This window comes from Zingiber officinale, chromosome 11B, assembly GCF_018446385.1.
Source record: "Zingiber officinale cultivar Zhangliang chromosome 11B, Zo_v1.1, whole genome shotgun sequence".
In the NCBI taxonomy this organism is placed as follows: domain Eukaryota; kingdom Viridiplantae; phylum Streptophyta; class Magnoliopsida; order Zingiberales; family Zingiberaceae; genus Zingiber; species Zingiber officinale.
The window spans coordinates 81,552,232-81,565,033 of NC_056007.1; the positions used below are offsets into that span (position 1 = coordinate 81,552,232).

The following is a 12,802-nucleotide window of genomic DNA, read 5'->3' on the forward strand; positions in this document are numbered from 1 at the left end:
CTCAAATCAAGACTCAAGCTTGGTCAACTAGGTCAACTTTGACCTGAGGGATATTGCACCAACACAAATCACTTGAGGCATAGAAATTATTGTTTTTCCCCATCATTTATTGGAACGATGTGAGTAGTTATAGGGTAAAAGATAATTCGAGCTTAAAATTTTTTGGATACTCGTATAGTTTAAATTTTTTTTTTATTGCATTTTATTAGGGGAAAAAATAATTTCATATATTCTGCTATCTTTGCTAAGATTATGAAGGAAAATAATATAATTAATTTTAAAAATAAATGTAAAATATATTTAATCAGATTTCTTGAGGTAAACCTAACAAATAGAAGAAATCTAGCAGCTCGGAAATTTTCTCCATAAGAAAGAAAAATTTATTGCCTTGAAAGATTTTTGGTAGTGAAATAAAAAAATCTAAACGCGAGATACATATTATGCCAAGTTTATTATGCTATGGAATAAAAAATTAATTACCAAATGTTCCAATGTATTGAATTACTCTCGTAAGAGTATTATGGTGTTATCATCATGAGATCTAGTCTGGAGGTCAAATTCTAATTAATAACTGGATGTCTGTTCTCCTTATGTGTTATTCAACTGCCTAAGACTAGTAGTCTGATTTACCTCTTTTGTATTAGCCTCAGAACCGGTCTTGAAAGGGAGCCTTGGTGCAACGGTAAAGTTGTTGCCATGTGACCTTTTGGATTTGAATCCTGAAAACAACCTCTTGCAAAAAAACAGGGTAAGGTTGCGTACAATGGATTCTTTCCCGGGACCTCACATGACAGGAGCTTCATACACCGGACTGTTCTTCTTTTTTATTTCCTAATTTCATATTTGATTGAAAATGTTGAACTTATTTAACTTTAGCCAGACAGTTTTTTCAGTCAAGAGATAACCTTAAATAGTATTTATTCCAAAGGCTAATAGTCGTCCATGATTTACCTTCTCCGTGTTGGCCTTGAGACGAGTTGATGAGGACGCTGGGGGCGAATATATTCACCTTTTGTCACAATGTACCTATCGAGAATCAAACCATGTCTTGAAGAAGATCAGGATTGATTACACGAAATGTAGGTACATGCTCTTCAAGAGATCTACATTAAGGCTACTATCAATTGGGACACTTGACTCGACAGATGATCAAATTACTTATTAACCGCCACTAATAGAATTGCCAATGATAATAATATACATTCATCTAACTTGAGTGCACTCATCCATCCTAATTGCTTGTAATTGGGATGGATTATTTAATAATTGCTTCTGAATCAAATTATACAAAGAAATTAATTTGAATCGTGTAAAAGTTTGATTAAACTTACAAGTATTTAGAGATATCAACAGATTTAAACACATTTAAATCTGATACCCATTGATGCCCGTGTTTCACTAACACTCTTTTGAATAATTGACATAATTGTTTGCATTATTCTTTACATGCTTGAAATTGGTAGACATGAAAATTGTAGTCCTGTGTTCGGTCCAACCATGTGTTTACTTTGTAAGGTAAATCAAAGGATGCGCGTTGGGTACCATTCATTAACCGTTCCTTCACCTTTACAAGAGAAAATATAATGAAATTAAATACAAATTTGATCTTCTCTTTTCCCCTTGGCCGATACACATCAAATTTCATCCTTCATTGACAAGAACCAATAAACACTTCAGAGAAACGAATTCGCAAGTCATGTACATTCTGTCAGCCACCCTGGCCCTACGTAATCTTATAACGCCAGTTATGAGGATACATACATACATATGGAACTACAAAAATGATTTCGCTTTTGCAGAATTAAATCACTATATAAAAGTTCTAGCACATTGGCAACAACAAAAAATTGAATAGCAAATGAGTATCATCCATAATTTAGGTGCTTTCCACTTTCATGTCATTGGCTGGTTCATTGATGTCCTCAGAAAGTTGCAATGAACCAGCGGATAGCTCTTTCAATTCCTCTTTGGCATTAGTTTCAAATCCACTTCTATCATTGGACGTGCTACCAACCTCATCTGGCTTATCCGTTTCAGCTATCAGTACACCATGTGAATGGTTGGAGTTGTCTCCATTGGTGTAATTGTCCTTTTCAGTGTCTACAGATGCAGAAAGCATATCACCACTATTTTTTTCAACGTAAGCTTCACTATCTTTTGTAGCTTCATCATCATTGACAAGTTCACTTTGTTCCTCGCTCACTTCCTCAGATGAATGATTTCGAGTTGAAGGTTGCAGTGAATTATGCCCTATATTTGAAAATCCATCTTCATTTATCTGGGCACACTGGTGGAGATCCTGATAACTGCTTTTACAACTATCTTGTACGACCATTTCTGTTTGTGAAACACTCAAGTCTTCCTTAAGTTTGTCCGTGACAAGGTTTGTGGTTTCTTTGGCTTTGACAGGTGATGCATCATGTGTATCGTTAATGTCTTTGTCTTCACCAGGTGAGGCATTTGGGGGTGCATTACTGTCCTCTTCAGAAATATTAAGCTGCAAGTCATCATGGACAAGACCTCTATTCTGATCCAGAGGCAGACTCTTGATGGCTGGATCAAGTGAAGCTAGCTCTGATCTTGCTCTGCCATCATGTGATTCAACAGCAGAAGCAGGTGCAGTATCAGCAGGAAAAGATTGGAAGTTATCCCAATCGTCATCTTCATCTTCATTTTCATCTTCACCTTCATCTTTAGTGTCACCATCATAAGTATGTTCTTCATTTACCTCTTGCTTTTCAGATAGTGCTTGTATAGTATCAAAAGTCTGCACCTTAGTGTCCGGTAATTTGACCTGCATTGTCATCTGACCTTGTGGATTAATGGAAGCCCTAATCATCTCCTGAAGATGCAAATAACAGTATCTCAGTAGTTACATTCAAGTAAGCAGAGGAGAATGCAATACCAACCCACAAGAATACACAGTGAGTTGATTATTTGCAAGCAACAAAAACTAAAATTTAACTCAATAACTGAACCTGAAGTTGTTGTCTTTGCAGAACAGGCATTTCTAACATCGCATCTTTGATATGGGCTGCAGCTGTAGGAATCTGAACAAGACGGGAAACCATCCTCCTTGTAGTAGTATTAATGCCACTCAGTACCTAAACAATATGTCATGTGCAATGAGAAAGCATGAAGACAATAAGACAACACTTCTACTTGTGCAGAATGATGAAAGTTTTCCCTTTTTTAGACTGTATCATTAAACACTAAAAACTGGTAGATTGTCCTCCTAATCCCCCAACATATGAACCTGGCACTACTTGATGAAACCACTATAGTAACTATAACTACATGTCTATATGCCAACATTTTCTAATTAGAACTTGTTGCTAGGGATATGTATGTAGTCTGGAAAGGAGTAGAGTATCTTGAAGACTTTAATCTCCCAATGATTTGGTGATGATATACTTCTAGTCTGCTTGACTTGAAGCCTACATCTGTCCAACTTCATTGTTTAAAGGAGTCGGTAGAGCACCAAACATTAGATGAGACCTAAAGCATTTCCTTTTCTGCTTTAAATCTGTAAATGACTATATGAGTAAAGAGTCTAACTGTGCTAAGGTCATAAGGATCAGAGATCAGCCAGGATGCTCTGATAATCTATACTTCCCAACCAAAGAATCAGTTCAATTCACAAGGAGTTGTTTAGCTGTCACTGAAAAAGACATTTGAAGAACAGACCATGATGGAATGAAAAATTCAGTAATTGTATCGTCTTGGATGAATGATACATAGATTCCAGTTCAACAAGTGACTGACAATTGAAACTTACAACTCAAGTGGTCTATAACACTGTACGGTGTGGAACACCTTGTGTACACTTGTATTGAGATGTAGAAGATGGTATAGTGCCAGATATTGGGCAGTACACACATGGGCATTAGCTTCAAGAAAACAAAATTGAATAATAAAATATTAACTTTGACACCCACATATTAATATTAACACTAGAATCATCATTATCATCATCAAATTGAGTTTGCCCTAGTCATCTGGGTGGCTAAAGGAGACATATCTAATATCACCTGTAATTAAGTCTAACCGAATCATTAGCTGAATTACCTCTGCATGGCATTCATTGGATTGATAGAAAACAAGATGTAAGGCTTCCAGAAGAAGCAGTGTGAAATGATGCTGATGTTCACTTCCTTGTGCAAGTGTGTGAAAGATGAAAAGCAGTTTCAAGCACTCCTCTGTGACAGCTAGAGATTCCCTTTTTACTCGCTCCTTCATAACAAATAATTCAGTCAGGCATGAGCAAGTGGTATGTTACTTGACCATAATTGTTCAACAGCTACCTTGAGTGTTTTGTCAAGGAAAAGAAAAAGAATCCCTAGTAATTCTCCAGATAAGAGTAGAATAAATGAATGGTCCCTCCGACGCGAGTCCTCAGCAAGTTCTCTTTGTGCAATAGTTTTCAGCATATGAAGTCCTAAAGCCTGAACCTGTCAATTAACTACCACTAAAATTCCCCCTGAAACTATCATGTTTTAGGCAGCAAAGATTAGCAAGTACCGTTACCTGCATATTGTTGGTAGAGATAATATTGCTGATACAGTTGGTGAAGTTGTGCACGATGCTACAAAAGAGCATACCATCAATTGCACTATTTTCTGAGAGTTGTTGAGCTTCATGTACTAGTCTAGCCAAAGCTACAGTTTCTTCTAAACAGAACACAAGTATCATGGCTAGAAGTTTAGAAGACTCATTTATCCTGTCGTCCACAATCAAAATCCTTTTAATGCATTCGCCAGATAAAAATAAGAGGACATCAGCCCAGGATCCTAAGACTGTTTTTTGAAGGTTGTTTTCCTCATCGTAGTTTCCACCATCAACGGCAAATAAGGAGAGGCAACCTGTAAAATATATGGTCATTTTTGCATGCAACATCCCATTGAAATTATCATCAAATAAACAAAAGCACAGAATGAGAGAGTAGTAAATCACAAATTTTCATAAGCAATACACATGAAATATGTCAAAACCCAGGACTGCATGTTCATAGAAATTAGTGAATTACAACCCGAGTATGCACATCAAGTAAATTAACTAATTTAACATGGATCAACACCTATGCCAATACAATAAATGAACAAGAATTTGATGGTAGATGTTAGACTACCCACAATATCAATTAAGAGAGAACAAGATGCTTCCAATAAAATGTTTGTCCCTAGTTTACTGGCTGGCACGTGTTTTGTCTTTCAATGTTTTCAATTAACATAATATCCTTGTGTCTATCTGGCAAGAGTAGAAGAAAAGAACTAACTTGCAGGATTATTATCACTCAATTTCCTTTTGGTGTTCACCATCACAATCATCAAAAAATAAAGTTTCATTGGCCTATTCAAGTTGGTGCTACCATTAGCTTCATATTACTTCTTGGACCCTCCATAATGCCCAGGCATCCATGTTTGGTTATGAAAATCTATTGAAGTTGGGTGACAAACAAATATTTTCAATTATTAGTACTATTGCAGTCCCACAGTCTAGGGATCAACACTTGGTGGTGACAGTCTATTGAAGTTTGGGAATTACTTAGTTACTGCTGCAAAGTCAGTTCCACACTTTAGGGATCATAAGATTAATTTACTCTATCATCTAGCCTGTAGGGAGGAGGATTCCAGTAGCTGGAACTTGGCCTCCTCCAGAGTAAATAAAAAATCATTTTAATATTAGATAAACGACAATATCACATTAGATTGCATTACAGATAACCATGGAAAAAAAGGCTCACACATAAATTTAACACCAACTACGATTGAAATTTTCCTCTTTTCTTTGTAATTAAGTCTCATCCTTAAATAGAATGCTCTGTCTCAGACATTATAGCACAATATAAAACAGCATATTTCCTCCCAAATCCCAATTCAGAATGAATGGTTTTGGACAAACATTTTCAGTTTTATAACAATGTTATACATCAAGCTAGCATGCAGTCAAGGAAAGGAAAGTCATGGATCTATTGTGCATGGAAGGGCCGTGAACAAGTCAAATAACACATACATCTTAGCAAATCTTTAATTGTAGGCACCATATATTGAAGAAAATAGGCAAATTTTGACAATCCTAGGCCATCTGAAGCATCAGTAAACCATTGATAGAAGAGTGACATAACTGCCACTATCAATTTCCACCTTATCTGGTATAAAGAAATGACACCAATTAGTACAAAAAATAAAGAAAGGAGAACCTTGACATATATATATATATATATAAAGAAACACTAATTTTTGTTCAATTCTACAGGATGATAGGAACTTCTCAAAAGCAAGCAAAGCGATGGTCAAGATGGAATATTATGTACTGTAACATACCTTTTGCTTTGTCCTATATGCTACTGTTTTAAAAACAGTGGACAAGGCAGCAAGCAGATCCTGGCCGCTGGACTGAAAATTTGCATTCTTGCTTCTGCAATTAAGTTGATAATTAAGATGAAAATTCAGTTATTGACGACCAACAGAACATAATCTGATATTAGGAAAATATGATAGAAAAGTTAACAATCTTTTCCTCGAAATAGTAAAAGTTTGAGCTCTGTGTTGCTTAACTACCTTTGAAATGTTATTACAAAATACTTGAGAAAAAGCTCTGTTGTTGACGTAGTAAAATTTTCCAGCTCAAAAAAGGTATCAGGACAGAACTGGACTATCTGTTCAAAATAATAATCATTGTAAAATTGAATGTTTGTGCTAGCAAAATTATATTAAGAGAAATATAATATTTTTGAGATATGCAAATATATTTTAGCGAAAAATATGCATACTTGCACTGCCAAGAGTATGAAAATCATCAATGAACTAAATATGCAATACATACTTTCTCCACAAGCTCAGAAAGCAATGGCAAAAGGACATGTGTTCCCAGGAGGTGAAACTAACCTTGTCTGTGATCATGTATATGTAATTTACATGTTCAAAAGAGATAACAATCGTTCACTAGAAATAGACAAAGTTTGAGTTTGGAGGAAATTAATAAAACCACCAATTGGACAGATGAATCAATGGCAGTGAACATACACCATTGAATTGAAAACTGAGACATTTTCTTCCCTCTGTATCGCTGAGGTAAATTTCTATACACCAATTAGTTGCCACTAAGCAGTTTTTCCCCCCAATAAAAGATGTAAATCAGATTACAGAGTTTGGAGGACCTAATGTCTACTGTGAATTTTGATTTCCATAGATTTCATGGACCTGATTCTTGCCGGTATTGTGAGTATGCAACTAATAGTTAATCTATTGGAATTAGAGCATCAATTCTACTTACCTGTGACAGTAAAGATATGACAAGGCCACCCCTAGAGTAAGGTATCTGAGCATACACAAGAATCTGCACTCGAGAAAAAACATGAAGAATTAGAGTATTACCTTCCATCAGTCAAATTATAATGACAAGGAAGATTTTAATAGTAGTAAGCATCAGAAAATATTGGCAGTGTTTTGAACCCTTTCGAGCATCATACAATTATCAGAAAGCCATTAGTTGCAGTCTCTCTTGCTCTATATCTTTGTGTACATGCATACATGTACATATATTTGTGTCCATATATATGCATATATCTATTTATACAAACACACACATTGAGTCTTGGAAGTGCAATGCATGTTTCCATTGTTTTAATATTAACTCTGTTGGTTAACATGACACCAATAGATATTAACCAGAGGGTAAATAGTTACTGAATAACAAAGATGGACTTGAATGAATGCAAAAGAATAAGGACATTTTACCAAAGGGCACACCTAAACTTTGGAAATTACCAAAGGGCACACCACACTTTCAAATTTATCAAAGGGCGCACTTCTTTCCAAAGTATTCCTTTCATTAAAAACTTATATAGAAAAAGCTGCCACACAGCCAGGGGCATTCAGTGTATATATATATATATATATGCAACCTTTGGTAAATTTCAAAGTGGTGTGTCCTTTGGTAATTTTGAAATCTAAGTATGCCCTTTGGTAAAATGCCAAAAAAATAATAATAGAGAATTAAAGAATTGGAGACCGGAAGTGTGAAACTAAAGAAACCAATATCACACGCAAATTCATTTTATACCCTCAGTCCCAGACATCATTGTGACCTATGTTTAGAAGAACATATAATTAAAGATTATTGTAGCTGATAGCCAAAAGGGACCGCATGCCACTCAAGTGTGATAGGCAACATAAGACAAGATTAGGCAAATGACAATAATTGATATATAGTATCAGTTCCCATGACAATTTAGTTCAATGGAGTCAAGTACCGACATATATATGCCTCATTGCTAACTGCTAGTTGTTAGTTTAGGGGGGATTATTTCTAATGAATAACCCTTAAGTAGCCCCCACTACTCATAGATGTTATTGATATCATGAAATATTACAAGTATTTTACTTTGAGATACATATTTACACATAGGTCCCGACACTCCCCTCAAGCTTTTTTTAATATATTGTAGAACCCAACTTGTTCTGGACAAGTTTAATTTTAGGCCCTCTTAACCATTTATTTAGCAATGTGCCAAATAATCATCAGAAATAACAAAGTCACAATCTCATTAGATTGTATTACTTCATCTCAAGAAGTGATAATCACTTTACGTGCTTTGTCCTTAATATTAGATTTGAGGTTGTGTGCATTGTAGTTTGAATATCACGTAAGGATGTACTCTAGCTTAGTTAACAAATGCTTAACCCAAATGAGCTCATATCTTGCTAAGGCCATAGTCCTATATTCTCACTCTACACTTAACCTAGCCACCACCACCAGTGTTTGTTTCTTACTTTTCAAGAAAGAAAATTAAGATTACATCCTAAGAGCCAAGAGGATACAATAACATGATGTCCAAGAAATACATACTAGAGCATATCAAATACGTACTTCGGGATATAGATACCTTCTTTCAAGCGAGTCATCTTTATGTCAAGAAAATACTTAAGGCCCTCCAAATCTTTAGTCTAGAAGTGCTGATGTAGATAGGCCTTCAATTATATAATCCCTATAGTCATCACCTATGATGATGATATTGTCAAGCTCCTAATCATGTCATGCTGAAGAAGAGCTAAGTTGAATTACCAAATCTTTAGTCAAAACATGTCATGCTCCAAATTTTTGGTCAAAGGTGGAGCACAAAGGGATATTTGGATCATCAAATTATGGGTGGGACACTGTTTTGTTAAATATTTACATATAGGTCCAATAGTTGCCAAAAGATGTTATGGCACAATTAATGCAAAACCCCATCAAAATATATTAATTCTTCTCATGAAGAATGTAAATTGCTTAATGACTGTGAGAGAATATTATCCTGTTAATAGTATACAACCATGTAAAGACACCACACAGATACATAATTAGTCATACAAGTATCCATGTACTTTCACATTCAAATGCAGACAAATGCATATGGGGGCAATCAGATATGTACATTAGTAAACACATATACCAACATATATACAAAGAAATTAAATAAAATCAACAAGATTACTGATGATAGATATTCTTCAACATAATGCAATGGCCAACATCAGTCTAAGTGAATTCAAATCCAATAAATTTGTTGCCACCATGAATAAATTTACCTGAAAGATGTCGGCGCAGAGATCTGGTGAAATAAAATCATGTTGGAAAAAAGCTTCTGTTGAAAGAGAATGAAATACAGATAGAGCAATCTCATAGGAAGGCAACATAAAATGAGACCCCCCTTGCAACACGGGACATCGATTTCTCTTTTCATCAGGAGGGAACAATGACACTTCCATATCTGATACAAGTTGCTGCCCTTGAAACAAAATCAGCAGTGACAGTCCCCACATAAAATGAAACTCCTCATTTTCCAAGCCAATCATGCTGTAACCAGATAAGGACAGATGTTTATCCGACACTTTAGTATTTAATTCTGAAGGATTTTCTGTTTTGAACTTCAAAGGTACAACATCAAGAACAATTGCCTGCAGAATTAGTGCCCAAACTTCATTCAGACACTTTTTCACCTCGAAAGAAACCACTGCAAATTGAATCCCATCTAGGAATGGTTTATACTGCAAGAAAATAACCATAAATGAGAACTTAAGTGTTTCAATCCACCTTTGTAATAAAAAGAAAACAAAAGAAATGTATACTTACATAAAATTTTGAATGCAAGCCAAAAGACATATAGGTAAAATCTTTAAGAACACTAATCCAGTATTTCCCCAAAATTGTTGAGCTGGAAGAAAATAATGGTACCAACTGCAGGTACCCATTAGGAATATCTTTCTTCTCTTTCAATAATTGATAGACATAATTCTTTATGGAAGCATGGGCAGCCAGAAGTCTAATCTTAATCTATTAAGAAAGCCAAAATCATGGATAAAAATATTAAAATTAATAATACAAGAACCAAATCATCATTATTATTATTATTTGTTACAAGGAAGATCAGTAAAAACTAGCTAGCACGTCCTCACTCTAATTTAGGTCTAGCTTCGAGAATTCAAACTATAAAACGTCTAGTAAAACAAATTGATGGTGGTAGAGAAAAAAGTACCTTGCATGCAACCCAATCAGCAAATGATGGATAGCACAAGTCTTTAATATCATCAAGTGGACGAGAAATCAGAGCATACAATCGACTAAGAGCAATCTGATCTTCACTAATGATTCCGCTAGTCAGGATCTGCAATTTCAGGTGCAATGTCCTTTAACACCTTAAACTAGCAAACAAGTAAAAGAGATCAATACAAGAGTTGTAACTTTTGCACCTTCGTTGCTAGTTCTAGACCAGATTCCAAGAGAAGAGGACTAGAAGATGTGCTTATTGAAGTTCGAACAGCAGAAACTAGTTGAGCCTGCACAGAAAAGAGCAGTCAAATGCAGCACAATAATCATGAGATGCATAGCTGTACCTTTAATCCTTTATCCAACTAATATATGTCAAATGTTGCAAAACCAGGGATATAAACTTTCCAGTTTGTTCTGCAATTATGCTTACAAAACATGAAGAAATGATTGTTCTTACAAAGAAAATAAATATGATTGACCTACCTGATATTGTTCCAACAAGAGGTGACCAGGAAGATCAGGATCCAATGTACCACCAAACTGCAACATTAAAATATAAGGTTGAATGTCCAACTTGATTATCCATGTGTAAGAGCTCAATTCAAGTAATAAAAGAAAGAATATGAATGTAGAAAACAGTAGAAATAATGAAGATCAAGAAACATGAATACGTAAGAATGAACGATAGCCCCTTCAAAGATATATCTGCAAGTCAAAAACACCAGATCAATACAGTTGGAAGCTATATGAATATTTTCCCATCAGTACACTGCAGTATTTTTTATTTAACAGAGCAAACCAACTAGGATGACAAATATGCATTCAGCAATTTGATATTGCATGAAATACAAGGAAGCCGCATAGTGAAGGATAAATTACTGGAATTTATAAAGGCTAAGCAGAATATAATTGTTGAATAAGCCCTGCCTTAAGAAAATAATTAGGCTAACTCTGATTATATATAGTTCACTAGTAAAAGGAATGTTTAGACAATGAAGGTTACATAAAGAACAAATTTGTCTAAGGAATGTGCAAGACTGCCCGTACATCAGACTGACAAGATCAAACTTAATGCAAAATTGCAATGGCACACAAGATTTATCTACAGCAGAATTAGCAACATGAGCTAGAACAATATATGTTATATCCTGAAAATTAATAAGATTTTAATGGATGTAATTTAGGATAATTGGAATTTAATAAGATTAATTTGGGATTTTTACAGCTGAACCAGATGTGTAAAAAGCTTATTTAGGATAGAGTAGTTTCAGGAGCATTTCAAGTTGATTTCACTTTGGCTCAAACTAGGCTCCAATCAGACTCAATTTGGATATTTAAGGGATGAGCAAGTTTTGGACCAAAATAAATTGATTTAATAGGTTTAGTCAATTTGTTCTAATGCCTAGGTTGATTGGGATTGGGTATACGGTATTTTAGATACCCATTGTTTCCCCTCCTCCCTAGTCCCATGAAAAACCACGAAATCCCCTCCTCTCCGTTCAGTGTGACACACGTGACACACCTGGAGCCCCTCTTCCTCCTCTGCTCAATGCAACCTCAGCTCAGGATGCTGCTCCTGATTTAACCAAAGCCCCCAGTTGTATGCTCTTTCCTCTCCAATCATTTTCCCTCCTCTTAACCTTTCATGAGCCCAATCCATGTGATGCCACCAGTGGCTCAGTGCTCCTCTGCCACTGCTCTTTGCTGGCACAACTTGTGCATCCTCCCACTCCAGTTGCAGCCTCCATTGCTACTTGACGATTGTTGCCTTGTCCTATGTCACCATCAAACAGCTGCACCTCCCATGGCAGAGAAACCATAGCATCTTCATCTCCCACAGTCACAGAGTATTGACAACACCATATTGTATTCGGCACAACCCTTGCAGTATCCATGCAACATGTTGTTTCACATCCATCCACTGATAGTAGGTTTATGTTTTGATAACTTAGGTCTTCTTGTGTTATTTGGATTGGCGTGCTAATTTTTATTGTTCACTAGATTGTTTTCCAGGACAATTAATTGGGAACTGATTGAGTTGCAGCATTGGAAAGCACCTCTTTGAATCAAGGTAGAGTCTTACCTCTCTTTCTTAGTTGTGGGCAGTTTTCCATAATGGTCGGGCATTGTAGATCACAATATTCACTATGATCTTTGTATTTGATCGGTTTGAATTGAGTGTTATGTGTGGATGAGTTTGATGTCTATGAGAAGAACAGATTGGTTATGACAATAATATAATGAGGCCAACGGTGACATGAAAGATGTA

At 35.6% G+C, this 12,802-nt stretch overlaps 1 protein-coding gene across 1 annotated transcript in view; it reads right to left on the reverse strand.

The window, feature by feature from the left end:
• Positions 1-1,628: 1,628 nt before the first annotated feature.
• Positions 1,629-12,802, reverse strand: part of LOC122034089 (protein SWEETIE-like) — a 51,143-nt gene continuing 39,969 nt past the window's right edge. The window contains exons 30-44 of the mRNA XM_042593217.1: positions 12,204-12,326; positions 11,017-11,169; positions 10,734-10,820; positions 10,520-10,648; positions 10,117-10,317; positions 9,573-10,031; positions 7,276-7,338; positions 6,561-6,658; positions 6,324-6,417; positions 6,013-6,148; positions 4,528-4,862; positions 4,305-4,451; positions 4,069-4,233; positions 2,979-3,104; positions 1,629-2,842 (exon numbers count right to left, since the gene is read on the reverse strand). Of these exons, the coding sequence (XP_042449151.1) occupies positions 1,877-2,842; positions 2,979-3,104; positions 4,069-4,233; positions 4,305-4,451; positions 4,528-4,862; positions 6,013-6,148; positions 6,324-6,417; positions 6,561-6,658; positions 7,276-7,338; positions 9,573-10,031; positions 10,117-10,317; positions 10,520-10,648; positions 10,734-10,820; positions 11,017-11,169; positions 12,204-12,326 (3,282 nt within the window). The 3' untranslated portion in view covers positions 1,629-1,876. The remainder of the gene's footprint in view (positions 2,843-2,978; positions 3,105-4,068; positions 4,234-4,304; positions 4,452-4,527; positions 4,863-6,012; positions 6,149-6,323; positions 6,418-6,560; positions 6,659-7,275; positions 7,339-9,572; positions 10,032-10,116; positions 10,318-10,519; positions 10,649-10,733; positions 10,821-11,016; positions 11,170-12,203; positions 12,327-12,802) is intronic.